The following is a 15,685-nucleotide window of genomic DNA, read 5'->3' as shown; positions in this document are numbered from 1 at the left end:
GCAGCACATTTCACGTAACTGAACGGTGACGACAGCATGACTCTCAAGTGTAATGAGAACTAACTTTGCACATCGAGCAACATTTTATATGACCCACGTTGACAGCATCTAACCAAGAGCAGGGTCTCTTCATCTGGGCACTGTTGACGTTTGGGACTAGATAATTCTTTGTTGGGCAGGGTAGGGGGCTGCCTGTGCATCGTGGGTTATTTAGCGGTATCTTCGGCTCCACTCACTAGGTGCCAGTAGCACCCCCCCATACACACAGCTGTGACAACCACCAGTGTCTCCAAGTTGAGAACTACTGACCTGGAGGGTGGCGCCACACAGATACTTGTCTTGCTCCAGATCTTCTCCAAGCCTCTGTTTTCCGGTGGATTCCTCTCAAGTACCTTTGAATTAACTCTAGTGCCGCCTACTTGCTTTATTCCCTCTGCCTGAGATACTCTGCCTTTTCTCTTTTGTCTGTAGGTCTTTAAAACTGAGCCGAGGTGTGACTGCTGTGTCTTCCTTTAGCTCGGGTTGCCAGACAGACCTCCCTGGCTCCTGTGGGACTCCAACCAGCCCTTCAGCTGGGCTTGGACCAGAGCCCCTCTCTTTCCCTGGTCGTTTCTCCCTACGCCTCATGCAGCACATCCAGGTGTATTCATTCTCAGACACCTTAACTCATCCCCTCCTTCCTCACTCTCACCAGGTAACTTCAGAGAAAACAATGGCTGTTAGATGGTTGAAATTCTACCAGCCTGCTCCACACCCACCCTTGCAGCCTTCCCTCCTGTCAGGACGGAGAGGACAGCCTCCTTGGTTCTAATGTGCTCTTTCAACATGGGCTTCTGTGTGCCAACACCTTCCCTTCCTTGGGGACCTTGCTCTATTGACTATCTGCTCCCTCCAGTTTTTGTTCTTTCTGTCTGTACCCACCAGCATTTCATCATGCTCAAGCATTTTCTGTCCAGTTTTTATAATTCTATTTCAAACCCATCTCCAAAGCCGTACCTCCCTACCTACAGCTTCTCCCTGTTACAGCCAGACTCTGGAAAGCACCTGCCCTCACTGTCCCTTATTCCCAAGTAAGGGGAGAAGAAAAGCCCAGGTGCCTTTGTCTGTCCTTCCATTTAACAAGCCCGTCCTGAGGCTGAACTAAGACTTTCTGTAGGTAGCAGACCTCTCACAGATTGCTGGCTTTTTGTTGCATGACCTTTACTTTTTACCTTCTGTCACATTAATGTACAGTGGACAGATGGCAGTTGGCATCGCTTTGGGACCTCCCACGTGTGGCAGTTGTTTACAGTTGATCATCCTTTGGATGTTAGCCAGCACAGCTCAGAAACTGGAAAACGGGCGCTCTGTTTAGACCTCTTTTATTTAAAGGTCAGCCACAAAATTTTTAGCGGTTAAAAATACTTTTCAGAAGTCCTGTGCTGCAGCTTCGATAACCGTCTGTCTAGGATGCTGCTTCGGGAGCTGCAGTGGGTCCGTCCTCTGGCTGCTGGCACAGGCTTTCCTGTCATGCCCCCTCCTCGGAGGGCGGGCCTGTTTAAACCCTGTCTGCTGCCAGTTCCAGTTCGGGGAAGCGAGTTCTTGTCTTTGACCTTTAACAGTCCTGGATCCTTTTATACTTGCCAGGTTCTTGCAGGGTACCAAGAGGCTGCAGAGCTGTGAGCACAGCCCACCTTCAGTGTAGACTCCTCACCCCACCCCCAGCCGTTGTTCCGATCCCTCTAGCTTATGGCGTATGTGGGCAGCAGGAAAGTGGGAAGGCCTCGTGTTTCAGTGTTATTGGTTTTGTTCCTTTTATGTTCTATATATTTCACCTTCTGTATCCCAGAGTATTTCCAATAGGAATAAAGGACTTTTGTTGAAGCTCCGATACGCTTATCCTTTGCACGTTTTACTGTTCCTCCACACATCATCTGCTTCCCTTTCCCATACACCACTCCGCCCTAAGTATGTTGGGCCCTTCTGTGCTTTTATGTGCATTTTTATTATTCGAGTCTTTTATAGCAGTGGGAAGGGACTTCTTTTCAAGGTCAGGTGGGCCGCAGGTGCCACACTCTGAGGTGTCTGTGGATGCCTGTGGTATGCCTGCAAGCCTGTAAGAGGTCACCCTGGCGCTGGGCGTGCTGGGACCTGAGGCACGCTCAGGTGTTGTGACCACACATCAGGATGTCGTGTGAGTTGCTGACGTTCCCTTGCCAGAATGTGTGTGTAACGACACCTTTCATTTGCGTGTCCTTGGTGCCTTTTCTTAGTTTTTCACGTCCTGCTCCAAACAGCTTCATGAGGTAGATGGCAGGCAGCCTTCCCCACTACGCCCCACCCCGCGGTGTTCAGATGAGACAGCTGGGAGTCAGAAAGGACAGCTTGTCAAGGCTCAGGCTGTTGTAGTAGCAGGACTTTGCATAGGAGGACGGGAAGGCCATGTGGAGCTTGGTAAAACAGTAGACCTGTGGAGGTAGAAGCAAGAGGTGAAAAGAATGGGTGACAAAGAAAAGAAGCAAGGAGTACAGGGCAGCTCTTCAGCACAGTTCTGTCAGTGACCTGTGCAGAGTGACGAGCTTGTGTCAGAAGGGCCAGCAGGTGAAGACAAACGTGGTTGGGTTTTGTTTTCAGAAGAGAGAGGTGTGCTGTGGGATTAGACTGATGGTCCCCGGGCCAGGTGCAGGAGCTGGACTGTTGGGAACCTGGAAAGATAGCATGGCTGGAAGAGGGAGTGTGGGAGGGAGGGAGGGGCAGTCGCTGGCTGGGGTGGGGATTGGGGGTAGTAAAGCCATGGTGTGAACAGATAGTCAAAAGGAAAAGTAATTTTTTTTAATGAAAGAAAATATTTCTTTCTGATTAGGGTTAGCTAAGGAAGGGAGGCTTTCTTTCTCAGTTTGTCCTTAGAGAACGAGTTAGTCTGTTTTCCTACATTACAGTGCCCCATCACAGGGGACCAGATACTTTCTTTTAGATCAGCAAGGAAACAGTGAAGAAACCCAACATCAACATAAGAGAAATCCATTTATAACTAAGGTTAAAGGAACAGATAAACAGAGAACACTCAGCTTATGCAGCTTTTTAAAACTTAAATATGGGATTATACCATTTTTTTCTTTCTGAATAACCAATAATAGAAAAGAAAGGGCAGGGAGATGGGGATTGCCATAATACATTACTAATAAAAAAAAATCAAATTGTACACTTTAAATATACACAGTTTATTGTATGTCAATTGTATCTCAGTAAAAGTTCTTAAAGAAAAAAAAATAGCCAAGACATGGAAACAACGTTAAGTGTCCATCAGTGGATGAATAGATAAAGTATATATACACACACAAAAAAAAGAAAAAAAGAAAAGAAAGGCCAGACAGTAAGAAATGGGGAGAGCAGAAACACTGGTAAGAGTGGGAAGGTGAAAGCCAGGCCACCGCTGCTCACTTCAACCAAGGTCTCCACAAACAGCTGGTTCAAGTCAGATACCCACACCAAAGCAGCTGCATCAGAGGTCACATAACGTTCTCTCTTCTGTCACCTGCCAACCAGCCAACGTCCATCGTCCACACTACATGAAACTGACTTAGAGCACCTTCCCAGCCACCCATCCCCACCCAACACTGACCAAATCCTCAGTGGTCCATAGGCCTCCCCAAAAGTATACCAGATATTAGGCAGATGCACCCTTGCAAGGGGGAGGCTGTCATTTATGTCAGACCCAAAGGGGTCTATATCTTCAAAAAGGACTAGAGGCCTTGTTCTGGTCTTTGTTAGGCCACAGCCAACACTGGCAGTTCGTGGCTGATGGGGAGTAAACCCCATCTCTGAGGACACCTCCTCAGTGGAGCCAGGGGTAAGGAGCCTTCGTCTCCCTTTGGGAGTGCACGCGTACTCAGATGTGAGGAACAGGAAATAGACATGACAATGCATTATGTGTACTAAATGAATTCAGGTCTTGCCTATGGTTTGATGACTTTTACCCTTTAAGTAAAAACCTTCAGGTTTAGATAAAAGCCTTCAGTCATGATGAGGTTCTGGTTCATTGCATTATCTGTAAGTTTCAGACTAGATTAATATTTTTGGTCGTCGAGATTTTTATTCTTACCCAAAGAAATGGGTACAAGGCTACCAAGTGATGGTAGGTAAGCATGAATGTTTCTTCCAAATGCCAATTAAAACAGTGAATTTTCTAGATCTCTTTTTAAAATCAAAACTGCATTTTAAAACAGGTATATATAAGTACTTATAAACTATATGTAAATTATAAATTAACAAAGTTGGTATCTTTCTCAGAATTTTTTTATCTTATCCCAAGACTCTGATTATAGCTCCTCCAGAGGTACCCAGAACATCTGTCCTGGCACCTGCGTCTGCCCCTGCTTGGCCGGAACTCTGGGGCTTCCGTGTGGCTTTATTTCAGGTTCTCAGAGCTACCACGGAGAGGTACTTGAGCTTGAGAAATGATTTCAACAGCTCCCTCACAATCGTTTCTCCTTTCCAAAGGACACAGGCACCTTTTTCAAGAATGCAAAACCATCCATGACTTACTTCCAGTCACAAGGATGTGACTTTCTACTCTCTGGAATAAGAGAGAAAATCACCCATCCTCTCTCTCCCTTCAACATTTCAGCTGAAAACTGCCCACTAAATGTTATCTGATTCTTAAGCACAGTTCATCCCTAAAAGTAGTCCCAAACCACCCAATGTTTGTAACTTTACAAATATTTAACCTGGGTTGCTTAGAAGTCTTTTTAAATAATGTTTTAAATGATATTTAAATAGAGGTCCATGAAACTAATTATATAGAAAACTCTTCATTTAACTCCTGGTTAATATTTTTTTGAAATTCTGTTTTTCTACTTTAGATATTATTGAAAACAATTGATTTATAAGGTATAATTCATTGCCTTCATTCCTAATAAATTTCCTCAAATCTTTTTTGGAATTTGGTGGAATAAAAACACCAAATAGCCAAGTACTACTTATCCGTTCTCATTATGCAGTGCTATCAACATATAAGATTGGGTTCAGGAGATTTTCTGCCAGCTCTATTTTAATATATCCCCAGTATTTGTCTCTTGGGACCAAACAGACTAACTAAAAATTCCATTTCTTTACATTTTGGCCTAAAGGTTTTTCGGTATATAATTTGTGATGTCATTCTCCATTGTTTTTATAGGCATGTTTTCCACAAATCCTGCGTGGACCCCTGGCTTAGTGAACATTGTACCTGTCCTATGTGCAAACTTAATATTTTGAAGGCCCTGGGAATTGTGGTATGTTTCCTATTTTGTTAATACTTTTGTGTAGTATCATCTCTGAGCGTAACACACTGTAGCCCAAGTGGATGGTTAAAAGTCTCACAAAAAAATACTGTCTTTCTCTACCACATAGCCTTGTTAGCCCAACACTGCCTTCCTTCCCACATTGCTTAGAGTCCAGCTCACCTCAGAGAACTTCTGGAAGAGCAGATGAAGAGCTGTGCTAGTCCACTTTAAAGCCTGCTTCTGTTGGGTGGTGAGTGTGTGATGAAAACTGAGGTGGAGAGAAGGATGCGATTTTCCTCTACTCCAATATCTTTTTTTTAAGGAATAGAATGTAGACTTTTAACTCTGGTCCAATAGTAATTTTTTCTGCATTCAGCATGATATAAAACTATGTCATCGCTTACATTCCCTCCTCTTGAATTTGGCTTTGCTCTCCTGGGCGTTGCTAATGGCAATCAGTGAAGGTGGGCAGTGCCAGCCCTGGGCACACCTTTGACAGCTCGGGTTGGGTGCCAGCCACGAAGAGCACTTCAGCCCAGGCCAGGAGAGTCAGCACTGACTAACTGAGGACCTTGGACACTTCCCAACAGTTCCTTCCTTAAAAGAAGTATATGTCCAGGATTATTGCTTTTTAGAGGAAAGTGAAATACTTTCTGGTCTCAAAAAAAAGCGAATGAATAATCTCCATATAGAGAAGGAAGTTTATTTTGACCCAACAGATGAATTCCTCGTTTTAGCTTTGCAGATCTAAGGAGTCCTATGAAATGTGCTATCAGATGACAGTTTAGGTGCAGTCTAGTTAGGTAGTGACGCCCCATTGAACCTCCATCTCCAGAGATCACGTCAGTGATGTTGTAGTTTCTCCACCTCTTCACCACTGACACTGGCCTAGATGAGTCCTTCTGGTGAGGGCCATCCTTGAGAATGTCTAGCAGCATCCCTGGCCTTTCATATCCACTTTTTAGTTGGTAGGCTTTGACCCTACAGCAACTCTGTACCTCTCCTTCAGCGTTAGATGCTTAGGTTTTGAAACAGTTTTCTTATAGAGTTCAAAAGTCTTTTCAATGTTTGTCTGCTCTTGGTTGTATGCTTTACTTATGTTAAAAGGTAGAAGACATTTAAAAACTGACTAGCAGATAGATGGGGCATTACAGAGAAGTTAATTGGGTGAAAGGGATATTTTATGTTACCTGTATTGACATACGAGCCAAAGTGATACCCTGCACTGTTTGTCAGCTTTATAATAATAATAATGAATCTCTCTGCCTGTGAGCTCTATCCACAAAAGGTGGTCATTTCTGTATAAAAATGAAGTATCCATTTTCTCAGTTCTGCAGTGGATTTTGGCTTTCCTTAGTACCATTTTGGGGAAGAAATCATCTGTTTCTTTTAAATAAAAACTCTTGGATGAGAGTGAAAAGTGTAGATGGGGAGAGAAATGAGAGGAAATCGCGTGGAAAAAACTTGGTAGTCTCTGCAACAGGATGTCAAACATTGAGAATTTTATTAAAGGATTTGTTAAGCTTACAAGTACTTTTAATTTGGAAATATTTTGCAGCCAAATTTGCCATGTACTGATAACGTAGCATTTGATATGGAAAGGCTCACCAGAACCCAAGCAGTTAACCGAAGATCAGCCCTAGGTGACCTCGCCAGTGACAACTCCCTTGGCCTCGAGCCACTTCGAACTTCGGGGATCTCGCCTCTTCCTCAGGATGGGGAGCTCACTCCTAGAACAGGAGAGATCAACATCGCAGTAACAAGTAAGTGGGCCCTGTGCCCAGGGCACAGGACAGATTTGCTGCTGGTATTTGATGTGTGGTGGAGAGTTGAGGCAATCACCAGGGCCAATAACTTAGTCTGTAACTGAGAAAGTAAAGGGTACTTTTGTTAAAACAGATATTTGGAATAACGAAACTTCCTTTATAGTAAGAAGCTTGTGTATTTGTGTGTGATTAATAGGAATAGTTGCCATTTGATGAGTAGTTGATTCAGAGGTTTGTCTTAATAGCTATCTGTAAGCCTGTTTTGAAATTATTGCATTACAGACAGAGATGTGAGGTAGGATGTCAGCAGCATCTCAGGTGTGTCGTATAACTGTCAGCACCAGCGGTCTCTAGTTCCTAGGCTGCAGGCAGCCTAGCGAAAAACTAATCCGGAATGTGAACCTAAAAATTTACAGCTTTAGGAACAGTTGAGATGGCCAGTGGCTGCTCACTTTATTTTACACTTTTGTGAAATGTGGTGTCTTAGCACTTACCTCTTTGGTACAATTGTACAAGACGTGTGAGAAAAGCCAAAAGGTAATCTCCTTTTAACAAACGCTCTGGGCTAGTTATGAACGTCATGATTGTTGAACTGTTGATGAGAAGAAACAGAAACGTTACGAGTGTTTTGATGGCCTTGCCACGGGATGCGTGGGCTGGCAGGCGTGCGAGTGGGCCTGGTGGACGTTCACCCTGTAACGAGCCAGCTGTTTTCAACCCATTCTTTACGTGTTATTTTCATCTAACACCCTCTCACCCCATCTTCCTCGTCACCACTCTGGCGCTGCCTTTTTCAGTATGTGCTGTTGCTTGCCTGTAGCTTTGAGCCCTAACCCTAAGGACTCCTCTCAACTCTGGGAGCCAGTAAAACGGATAAAGTGGTTAAAAAGAGTTTTCCCTTAAATAGCAAGACTTGTGTGGTCTATTCCATTGATGTATATGTGTTTTTAACCAATCAAAAATCATTGTTAGAAAATGATTTCCCAGGTTTTATATTCTCATTTGTCTAAACTCGAGACATTATTCAGTTATAAAATAAGTGAAACTTCTTTGATACCATTTGACTGATTTCTTACCATTTCCCAATGGTTTGTTTTAACAGCATTTCATGTTGTTCTGCTTTAACAATTAGGTTTTATGGGCTAGATTTTTAAAAACTGATCTAATAATAATAAAGGAGACAAAGGTTGTCTGTTTATTAATGAGTGTTTGGTAGGTCCTTCATTGATCAACATTTATTGAGCACCTACTACTACATTAAGTACTGATCCCATTGTATTTTATATAGAAATATCCTTTTAAAATCTTATGTTTTAATGATAAAAAATATTATTACAAGTATCAAATTAATCACCTTTAGCAGAATTTGTACATGTTAATAAATGAGATTCATGTGATTAAATTAGACCAAAGCTACCTCTACTTTAACCTCAAAGCTCTGTAGTGCCATAGTAACTACAGTGCATTCAACCAGCATCCACTGTTTGCAAGGCACTGTGCTAAATACACACTGGGGAGGACAGAGGTGACCAAGACTGCAGTGGATCGGTGCCAGAATACCTCTGGGCCCGTCGGGGATTATTATGATGGTGTTTACTTCTTTTTGGTTACTAGTTTTTATAACAGAAATGCCATGCCTGTATGGATGCTATATTCAAAATTGGAAACATAGATATAATGGAAGTTCTAAAAGCTAGTCTGTTTATCATGTATAAAAGTCTAAGAAGAAAAAAATAAAGAATGCTATGTTAAGCTTCTTGAAATTGAGGACCAGCCATCTCTTAATTTTTTTAAATACCAGTGTATATTTTTTCTAACTTAAAATATATGTGGGTAAAAATGGTGGATTTTGCAGGGGTTCTTGAATGTTTATTTTGACTCAAATAAAAACCATATAAATTCACTCTATTGATGAGGAATTTGTATTCCAGGGAGCAGTGGCTGCACTGTTACCTAAAAGGAAAGTTTGCTGTGCATTTTAATAATGTAAACGAAGGTGGACAGAGAAATGCTCATAGAACAGCTCAGCTTCCTGGAATCCTGAAGAACAGTTTTTCTTAACCTTTTGACGATCACCACCTTTAAAATTCTATGAAAGTAAAATAACCTTCTTCTAGAAAAGTTCCTCGGCACACACAGTTTTGCACAGATGTAGGGTTTATGGAAACCAGATTGAGAAACACCCATGTTATCCACAGCTTTCGCTTGTAAACATTTGCATTCCAAGTATAAATTTCTTCTCTGCATTATTGCAGATGGATAGGGAATTTTACTGTGTAACAGTTTGTTAAACCAGCCCTAGTTTGTGTACATTTTAGGAAATATTTTATAATTAAGACTTTTCAGGAAGTCAGATTGGTTCCCAGGTTATTTTGTGGTTCTCAGTGAATACTGTTTTTGGAATGTTACAAAGTTAACATTGATGATACAGAGTTTGAAAAGTTAAGGGAAAATATTAACTGATTTCCTGGATCTAGATAGAGACTAGATAAAAATCCTTTAGAGTTCTGTGTACCAGAGGTTTTCAAGTCTTTGATGGGCCAAGTATCTTGTGAATAACTTACCCTTTCTACTTCTGCGTAACAAAGCCAGGACAGCCAGTGCTGCTTCCCAGCAGTGAGGTTGTGAAGGGTAGTCCTCTTCTTTGCAGCAGACACCACCAATAAGATGTCCTTTTTAAATAAAGGCTATAAGGAAACCCGCTCGTAAGTGAAAAGAATGTGTGTGTGTATGCCGTGGAAGGCCAGCCTGCGGACTGCTTGGAGTACCCACGAGATCTTTGGGAACCACTGCTCCACATTTCTAAGCCTTTCTTTAAGAATGAGTGACACAACCGTGCAGAGGTGACAAAAGGAAGAAAAAGATTATAAGTATGGCTAGTCCGCTTTACTGTCATTTAAATTAACAGTTTTTAAAAGCTATGTCCATGTGCGATTCTATATACATCTTTTTACTACGTACTTTTTGGTGGCCACACTTCTCACAAACCTCAGGACTTTCACTGGAAGAAATGTTTCGGGGCCATGCTTTCCTTTTTCCCTTGCAGCTTTCACCACTACTTCCACTAACCTTCTCCACTTAGTAGCTCTCTGGCAAACCTCCTCCTGCTTCACTTCCTTGGGCCAGTCTTGGCTTCCACCTCCGTTGACGTCTGCTTCGTTGCATTTGAGGGAAGTGTTGACATCGCTTTGACTTAAGCCTTCTCCCCCGAGTGATTTCCTCCCTTTCCTTTGTCAACAGAAGAATGGTTCATTATTGCCAGTTTTGGCCTCCTCAGTGCCCTCACACTCTGCTACATGATCATCAGAGCCACAGCTAGCTTGAATGCTAATGAGTAAGTAACAGATTGCTTTTTGGATTGCATGTGCCAGGTGATCCCAAGAAGATACGGGATTTTCATAAAGATCATGAGAATTGGCTTCCACCGATTTCATACGGATCCCAATGGGATCACACCTAGCAAAACAGTTTATTTCGTGAACAGTAACACTGATTGGGAGTTCACCTTGCTCAGCCACAACTGCTCACTTTAGAAAAGACCTCAGGGCTTTCATTAGCCACCAGCTTAGAGTAAGTCAGTGGTGGAACAAATGCCAGGGGAGCCAGTCCAGTCGCAGCATGTAGAGAATGCCCATGGCCTGATCACTGATGGGGTTAGCCCCACTTTGCTTTTGGTGGAGTACTGGCACCCTGGTCTGTGGTCAAAGGAACATGGATGTTTAACCTGTAAGAAAGAAGCCGTCAGGAAGACCTGCGACTTTCAAATATTAGGAAGACTGCCAGGGAAAAAGAAAATAAGCGTAAACTATATTTCCACAGGACAAAATGAGGACAAAAGGGTAGGTTACAGGAAGGCAAAATTCCACCTTGGTAAAAGGACGAACATCTGTCAGCAGGGCTACTTACCAGTGAAGTGAGGGTAGGGAGTGCCCGGGACAAGGAATGCAGGCGGAAGCCAGGTGTTGCTTGTCAGAGCTGTTGTTGGTAAAAGGTTTTTCAGAGGATGGAAGATTGGGCTGGATAAGTGTTGAGATCCATTTTGATCCAGTAGTTTTCCAAGAGTAACTTTCCATGGGGGTAAGATAAAGAAAAGGTTTTTTTGGCTTCATTTGTTTTGCTTTAAAAGTTCGGTGTTTCCTGTAGGATAGCATTCTTTCCTTTCTTTTAAGCAGTGTTCATGAAAACTAATTCAGGATGAAAGCATCCTTGGGACACTGCCCAAACTTGAACCCGAATTGGTGGAATTCCTGTGCTCTCTATATTCAGTTATGTCCTGGCATTTTAACTGATTAATAAAAAGCAACCAAGCTCATGTAATTGATTTAAGCGCTCATAGTTCAACTGTAGAAATGATGAGCAAGTCACCTCCACTTTCAGTAATGTGGTTGTATTACCTCTAACCTGATCTTTTGGCTAGGTCCTTGTAAGAAGTACCTTTCGGCATCCTTGACATACTACGTATTGGGAGGATGTCATGGTCAGTCAGTATTCTTCAGCCTTCAGATGAGCAGTCGTGGCCTCATCCAGCAGGTCCACAGCGAGCTGCTTCTGTTGGGCCCACCTGATGCAGTTTTACTTCAACATAGCACAAGGTTAATAACCCAGATTCGGGAGTCGGAATACCTGCATTTGACTCCCCACTCCTCCGTATTTTCCTTGTGAGACCCAGGCAGTTCTGTTTACCTGAAGCTCATTTTAGTCGTGCACAAGACAAGAGTAACGGTAAGAGTACATCATCGGCTTGTTTTGAGAATTAGCATATCAAGTGCTTAGCACAGTGCCTCGTACATAATAAGTGCTCAATAAATGTTAGCCAACACAATTCCCCTGAGAATCTTTCAAAGTCCTGTGAATAAGATGGGTATCCGCCTTTATCATTTGGCAAATGAATTTAATTTTTTTCCATGAAATAGAGTACAGAATCATAAGAGCACGTGAGTGCCTATGATTCAAACCTCAATTTGGAGGGAAATATTTATTTCACCTGCAGTCGCCTCTTTTGCTTACTCCCATACCAACCCATCAGGCTAGATGATAATGTAAGCCCACTTCTTCAGAATTTCACAAATGAGTGAAAACCAGTCATAGCAAGTAGCTGCACACTGAGCACTTTCAGAGAATTATTAAGTAATTTAATAGTCACCTTGCTGCCTCTCAGAATCACCCAGGTGCTCAGTTCATGTATCGGATATTGTAGAGAATGCTCAATAGACATGTCACCTATTGTAAGCTGGAGTTCCGTTCATAAATGCCTGCATGACTCAGAATCTAAGTCATAGATCTTAGATCCATGTCTCAGTCCATCCCTTCTCCCATTAGCCTTTGTAGAGGGTCGATACTGCAGTTGTTCATTTGACTATTATTTCTGTGCCTTCAGTCAAAACCACTCTGAAGGACAATTTCCATGATTCCATATAGAGAATGAGAGAGAGAGAGTGTGTGTGAGAGTGTGTGTGTATGTATGTGTGTGTGTGTACACACATACAGATGCATGAAAGGACAGTCACCAAAATATTGATGGTGATTATCTTCATTTAGTACAATTTGGGGTGATGTTTTGCTCTCCTGTTGTGCTTTTATGTGTTGACTTTTTGTAACTGTAATTACTTAATTTTTTTAAAGACCATTTTAATTGTAGAGGATAAAAAAAAGATAATAGTCAGGAATTCCCTGGTGGTCCAGTGGTTAGGACTCTGCACTTCCACTGCCAGTGGCTTGGGTTCAGTCCTGGTCTGGAAACTAAGATCCCACAAGCCGTGCAGTGCAGCCAGAAAAAAAAGAAAACGATAATAGTCACTCTTACCTCTTACTCAATGTCTCTTTCCTAAAAATGTTGATGAAAAATTGCTACATGATTTTAATTCTGGAGAAAAGTTTATTTTAGCAGATAAATTTATAATTATTCTTCATTAATGAATTTTTTGAAATCTGTCTTCCCTTTTCACTTTTACCAAAAAATTACAGTCAAAATGAGATTGCCTTTTCAATTTAATTGCTCTGTTTCAATTTCCTGGATAACCTCATCCATTTGTAAGATAGTCTTCTATATAGAGTCTCTCTTTCCACATGTTAATAATTTGTCTGGAAATTAGTAGTAAATTCCACCAATTAGTAGTAAATGCCTTCTACCTAGTATTATAGTTTACTTTTCTAACAGTGTTACACTGAACTTCTGTATTGTGATGTCAGTAAGACCTTGACCCAGTCTAGTCACTGGTGAAACCCTGTCGGCAAGATGAAGCAGTACTGACCAGATGTAAAGGCAGGGCTGTGGAACCCCGGCAGATCCAGGCTTCCCTGGATTCATGGGCTGCTGCTCTGTGAGGGGTGAAAGCACTCCACCTCCCTCACCACGCTCTGTGAGTTCACCCAGGGCTGGACGCTATTGGCTTAACTCAGAAGTCAATCAAAAGTCCACCTATCTGGGGTCACCCCTTTCTATTGTGATGAAATACCATTTACTTAAGTACTCAGCCATGACTAATTGTGCCTTAACTTTTTTAATACTACAAACAAATCTAGAGAGTTATTTGAGACTTTGCAAATATAAACAGGAATAGTAGTCAAAGGAAGCAAATAAATGCCAGGTAAATATACTTATGTGTATTAGCTTCCCGAATGTTTGTTGTACCTAAGTAAGCAATGTTATTGAACTTCAGTTCCCAAAGGAGGTTTTCTGCTCTACTTCATTATTCAAGTAAACCATGTTAAATCCCAACATTTACCAGCTTACATTTATATAAATCCATTTTTCCCTCAACAGAAGACAATATTTATTTGAAAAATAATATTTGTTTTTATTTGAGGTACAAGTTATAAGATATGTGGATGCTGTAGGAGGGATTTTGAGTTGAATGAGAGGTTCAGCTAGGTATTCTCTACAGCCCTTTCTTAGTTTCTGGATTCTGATGCATCGAAATCATATTCTGAGATTTTCAGAGGGAGTATAGCCCAGCCATTCAAGATTCAAAACAGTCTCAGTAGGAGGAAATGAATCTAATGTGGTTAACTTGATGAAATAACTGGTACAAATGCGAAATCCTGTAGCATAACTGAAGACTACGAAGCCCTACCCCTGCGGCAGGTCACTGGGCTTCAGTTGTCCACACCAGTGTTCCTCTTGAGCTGTCCTCCTCTGAGGTGTAGTGGTAGAAATTTATAGGCCAGGTCAAAGGAACTGATGTTTCTCTTTTACTCTGTACTCAGTGTTTCTGAATTGTTTTGCTCGGACCTTTTAAGAGGAACATTGACATATTTCAATTATAAAAGGGCCTGAATACTTAATCATTTCATATCTTAGGGATGCTTATGTAAGAGGAGACTAGGGTAATGTAAGAGGTGTTCCTAGGTGTTTGGAGGACTCCCAAAGATGAGAACAGCTACTGTTTATTGCGTGCCTACCAAGCACTTACTCCTGTGTTGGGCTCTGTTACTACCCGCGTTGCCCTGTATAATACTCATAATAGTCTGGTGGTGACTAACCAGTGCACGCAGAAGGTGATACTTACTGTGTAGCTCTGGGGACATCTACAGGGAGGTAGATTTCCATTTAATGTAAGAAAGAACTTCCTGCCAGTCAGAACTGTCCACCTGTGACGTGGGCTGTCTTGAAAGCTAATGAGCTTGCCAGGACCTGCTTGTTCAGACAGAAGGTACAAGGCTGGAGCTGTTTGGAGGCAGATCCCAAGTCAGGTAGACGTTCCAAGACTCCTTCTGGTTCTCAGAGTTCCTCTTGAATTGTCGTCCTAAATGGTCCCTTCTTAGGAGAGATCACAGCCCGAGGAGAGGGGTTGTGGTCTCTGCTGACTGCCTCTTTTAGAACCTTCGGGGTCAAAAGCAGTATTTTTAAAACTTTTAAACCATCTCCTACTGTAAGAAATACATTTTATATTGTAACCCAACACTTCCAAATGTATAACTGAAACAGAAGTTCCACAGACGTTTTCCTTACTACATACAGTGTTCTCTCATCTAGTCTTCTCTTTTGTTGTTGTTGCTATTAATGTTGGTCACAAACTCCTGCACTGGCTTTATGATCCGTTAATGGGTTGCAGCCTGCAGTTTGAGAAACACTGACCAAAAAAATTTTGATTTTTTTAGTTCTCAACCTAATAACTTTGGCTCCTATTAGCACACATCTCTGGTTGTTTATTTTCCTGAGACTGCCTTTTTTTTGTAGCAAGGCCAGCAAAGATTTGCCCCCAGTGTGATCATGAATGCTCTTCTTCCCCTTGGTATTTAGTTCTCCTTTTAGCCACTCTGAGCCTGAGTTATATACACAGAGGAGTAACTTGAGGCCCATAGGGGCTGAGTGACCTCCAAGAAATGCCATGGAAAGAAGGGCATGGGATTCAGGCCCAGGACTTCTGGTTCCGGCCCTTTCCTTTGCACTGCTTATCTTTGACTACCCCAGAGAGCCACTTAAGGGCTCCAGATAATGTGGTTGAAAAAGACAAATCTGGTTTTCCAAAACCATGGTGACAAAAAAGAAAATTAAAGCAGCAGGACAGCAGCTTCTGTCCTTTTCTTTGACAGTGGTCAGTCTTTTATTTTTCTGAAGTACCTTTAATGTTTGGCTACATAGTTGTTTATAATTTCTTAGAAACGCAACAAAAAGAAAGTTTAAAAATCTTAATTTGCCCATTAAAAGTCCCATATCCAGTTTTTCTGAGGAAA

The 15,685-nt window shown here is 42.0% G+C and overlaps 1 protein-coding gene across 5 annotated transcripts in view; it reads left to right on the top strand.

Annotated features, from left to right (window-relative positions):
* Positions 1-15,685, top strand: part of RNF130 (ring finger protein 130) — a 136,273-nt gene that overhangs the window by 87,785 nt on the left and 32,803 nt on the right. For 3 of the 5 annotated variants that reach the window (XM_057708082.1, XM_057708078.1, XM_057708080.1), the window contains exons 6-8: positions 5,156-5,252; positions 6,802-7,006; positions 10,250-10,343. In XM_057708082.1, the coding sequence (XP_057564065.1) occupies positions 5,156-5,252; positions 6,802-7,006; positions 10,250-10,343 (396 nt within the window). The remainder of the gene's footprint in view (positions 1-5,155; positions 5,253-6,801; positions 7,007-10,249; positions 10,344-15,685) is intronic. The other 2 variants (XM_057708079.1, XM_057708081.1) reach the window with 1 other exon arrangement.

This window comes from Hippopotamus amphibius, chromosome 15 (genome assembly GCF_030028045.1).
Source record: "Hippopotamus amphibius kiboko isolate mHipAmp2 chromosome 15, mHipAmp2.hap2, whole genome shotgun sequence".
Taxonomy (NCBI): domain Eukaryota; kingdom Metazoa; phylum Chordata; class Mammalia; order Artiodactyla; family Hippopotamidae; genus Hippopotamus; species Hippopotamus amphibius.
The sequence above is the reverse complement of the archived record's forward strand: the minus strand, read 5'-3'. Positions and strand labels throughout refer to the sequence as shown.